The following is a 3,408-nucleotide window of genomic DNA, read 5'->3' on the forward strand; positions in this document are numbered from 1 at the left end:
AAGTTGTGTAGTTAAGCCTCATGTTAAGCATACCACGAACCCGGCATCTTCACTATCCAGCGGAATTTCCGAGTAACGACAAGCCAGAGTCTTGAGGTCCCCGTTGGTTGGTACCACGCTTCCACCCCGCAAGGCGATTTTCCGATTGCGAACATAACCCTCCACCTAAATAACAACTTCGAGTGGAAGTTGGTACAGATTTGGTCGGCGTCTTACCTGACGGTACCCTGGGAGGTCGGCGTCGTTCCGCGTTCCAGTAACATCCCTCAATGCTTTCATTATAACTGGAATGCTGTACACTCCCTGATCTAGTTGCTGGTCGACCAGTTCTTTCAGCGCGGGCTGTATTCCCGGAGGCTGCCTTTCTGTATGGTAGTGCGCCTCTCCGTTGGAATAGGCATGGACAGCTGAGCTGTGTGCCAAAAAATGTAGCATAATCATCACGGGAGCTTGCGCTGGCCCATCAGATCCCCCGCTCCGCCGCTTGGGAGTTGGGTGACCACAGGAACTGCAATACATATACCTCTTCGACCCGGCCTGTGTCACGTTAGTTCTGAGATAGACTAGCTCAGTTTCAGCTCAGTTTCACAGTGGAGGTCCTACCTTAGCACAGCGTAGGTTTGTTGCTCTTGTAGAGCTCCAAGCCACTCCTCGGCTTCGATTTCGTCCTTAAAAACGTGTGTTCTCGTCCAGCGTGCTCCAGGGCCTCTCCTTCTCTTCTCTACTGGTTCATCGTCTTCGCCATCCATGGACATTTCCTCTCGCTCGGTCTCCATTGCGGGAACAACGTTATACATGGACCCCTCCAGTAAATAATTTATGCCCTCGAGCGAACACCCTGGTGCATTCACGGGACTCTCGAAAAATGATGGCCGGCTGGGATCCGGTTGTTCACTGTCTGACTTCATCACCTCCTCTGAGACCAACGTCTAAAAGAGAAGAGTCAATGGTTTAGCTAAACCACTGCAGATGCTAAAGCTCACTCCAAGTGGCAAAGTACTCCTGGGTCGAGGCGGCATCCCTGAGATATCCACGAATTTAATATGGTGAAACGACACTTCCGGAGACTTCGTCGATTCGCCGACCATTCCTGCCTGAAATGCAAAACTCAACTTCGCTCGAATTATACTTAAACAACGTCAAAGAGACTCACGCTTTGGCTCTCGCTGCCAAGTTCTGGGATCTGAAATTAAGACTTCACTGCTTGGGTAGCCGACCACCTGCAATACCTTGGCCTCATCATTCAAGTCATTCGGTTTCTCCAACTGCTCTCTCAAGACTTCTCCAGCAGGTTGCTTCTTCGCTGTCAGTCTCTCGTAGCTCTCTCTAAAGCGTCTCGGCCTCCGGAGTGGGATGCGGTTGGCTGAGCGTGTTCTCTCGCTGTAGATGACGGGTTGTGAAGATGCTCTCCTGACTTCTTGATCTCCCGTATTGGAACCGCTCATAGTACGAGAAGAAGCAACTGTTGCAAAGCATTGCTTCGGAAGCAAACGCGACATACAACGAGCCTGTTATTAACAAAATTCAAGCTGTGATGGTTCGACCACACATGCACGGTATAGTATCAACTTCACCATGGTATCAGGCACATGCTGGACAAAATTAAAGCTCTTCTCATTCGATCACTGCCGTTACTCCCGTTATACGGGATAACTCAGACACGATCTCATGCATCGGCTTTTTCTCCCCTGTTGGTCTGGTGTTAATTATCCAGTAGTCTCTGCTGGTATTCCGCTCGAATATTGGTCTTAGCAATGGAGTTTCAAAACTGACAGGAGAACCATGACACTGCTTTTACTCCAGGTTGCTCACTTGAGAATTCTCCAAACTTCATTGCTCATCCACCCGTAAACAGATAAGGTTGGATAACCAGCTTCGTCATCTACAATTCTTAGTTCACAGGTACTGCTTGATGGGTTTCTCCGGCTCCAAACCTTGAAGTAGTCTGTGATGGAAGTTTGCTTGGGTGACCGACCAGCTGTATGCATTGAAACGAACAGGGTACCTGGGTTGGGTTTGACGACCTAACGAATCTATCCTGAAACGATTCCCGCCGTTGAAACGAAGTTGCGCTTTATATCGATTATAATGGCGCGCGCTAAAATTTAGTGATCTAGGACACAAAGTTTAGTGACAGTGTTTGGACACGCCTCAAAGCGGTTCAAGATTGCATCTTGCGATCTTGCATTTCCTCAACGCAAGTGCGCAACCCTCGTTACTCGTTGACAATTTTGATCCCAATGCCGCCGGTCGTGGAGTATTCGGCAACACCTCATGTCTCGACGAGCTCGTGGAGATCCTCAGGGAGATCCAGGCTCTCTCCCAGGATGATGGACTTGAATCAGCCAGTAATAGTCGTAGTAGTAGTGGCGGTATTAGTAGGAGTTTATGAGGAATGATGTCAGTGATAAATGTAAGTTTGCAAGATGACCATATGCACTGGTACTTGGTCAGAACTCCAGATTCGAAATCCAACATTTGAAATATGTCTACCCCGAGAATCGATCCCACGTCTTATGTATGTGAATCCTGAACATTATCCACTTGGCTATTTTCACCATATGATAATTAGTGAAACTGTCAGGTACTTACCTATCGTTCTGCAAGGACGCCGTCCTTATCGTCCCGCGCCCGAAGACGACGCTTCAAGCACGGTTCTGTTGCCATCCCCGACTGTACCCAAACCACCACCCACTCTGCCACTGAGGAGGCCCATGGGGAAGATAGTGATGCTACCTCTCAAGATGGTCGAGAGTTCACCTCTACATTCAAGGATGGCAACGATAGTAATGACATTTTTATGAGTCTCGATTTTCATTCACCGCGACCTAGGAGTGTTAGCAGTGGCTCTCACGTCGTTATTGAGAATAGCAAGATAGTAAAAGCGTATACGACCTTGCATCCAGAAGGCGAAGCTGAACTTATTCACCTCTGTTATTGGTGAATGACTTTTGAGGCGCTTCTGCAACTCATCTTGGAATAGCATACATTCGATGTACAGGAAACGCTAATGAGCTGTTGTCACCGTTGATGAATTGTTCACAATCTTATAACGATCAAGCTCTACAAGGGAAATATGTTTCCCAGTTCAGTCCGGCTTTGATCCTTTCCTGGCATACTAGGTATCTTCCGAGATTCATGCTGGTGGTCATCCCAACATTCTGATCTCGATGCTGGTACGCAATCGGCTGTCGCCTATTCGGTGGCCGATACGCTGAGGATGAGCATTGCAGCGAAACTGAGAGATCTCCAAGAAGAAGTCGTAAGTGCTGGCAAGGCCAAGATGTCGCTACTTGAAGAGGTAGGAAATTGTAGGTTTTAATCGAGCACGTTTCTTGGTATCTACTAGCCTTGGTAGTACTAGTACTTGGCTAGTAGGTAGTAGTAGTAGTAGTAGTAGTAGTAGTA

The 3,408-nt window shown here is 48.0% G+C and overlaps 1 protein-coding gene across 1 annotated transcript in view; it reads right to left on the bottom strand.

Annotated features, from left to right (window-relative positions):
- Pmar_PMAR019015 (hypothetical protein) overlaps window positions 1-1,464 on the bottom strand; it is a gene marked incomplete at its 3' end in the record, with an annotated part of 1,951 nt that extends 487 nt beyond the window's left edge. Inside the window, exons 1-6 of the mRNA XM_002778796.1 lie at window positions 1,230-1,464; window positions 1,154-1,183; window positions 984-1,094; window positions 604-929; window positions 217-553; window positions 41-165 (exon numbers count right to left, since the gene is read on the bottom strand). Of these exons, the coding sequence (XP_002778842.1) occupies window positions 41-165; window positions 217-553; window positions 604-929; window positions 984-1,094; window positions 1,154-1,183; window positions 1,230-1,445 (1,145 nt within the window). The 5' untranslated portion in view covers window positions 1,446-1,464. The remainder of the gene's footprint in view (window positions 1-40; window positions 166-216; window positions 554-603; window positions 930-983; window positions 1,095-1,153; window positions 1,184-1,229) is intronic.
- Between the last annotated feature and the right edge of the window lie 1,944 nt (window positions 1,465-3,408).

The sequence above is a fragment of the Perkinsus marinus genome (assembly GCF_000006405.1).
Source record: "Perkinsus marinus ATCC 50983 genomic scaffold scf_1104296948168, whole genome shotgun sequence".
NCBI lineage: Eukaryota > Perkinsozoa > Perkinsida > Perkinsidae > Perkinsus > Perkinsus marinus.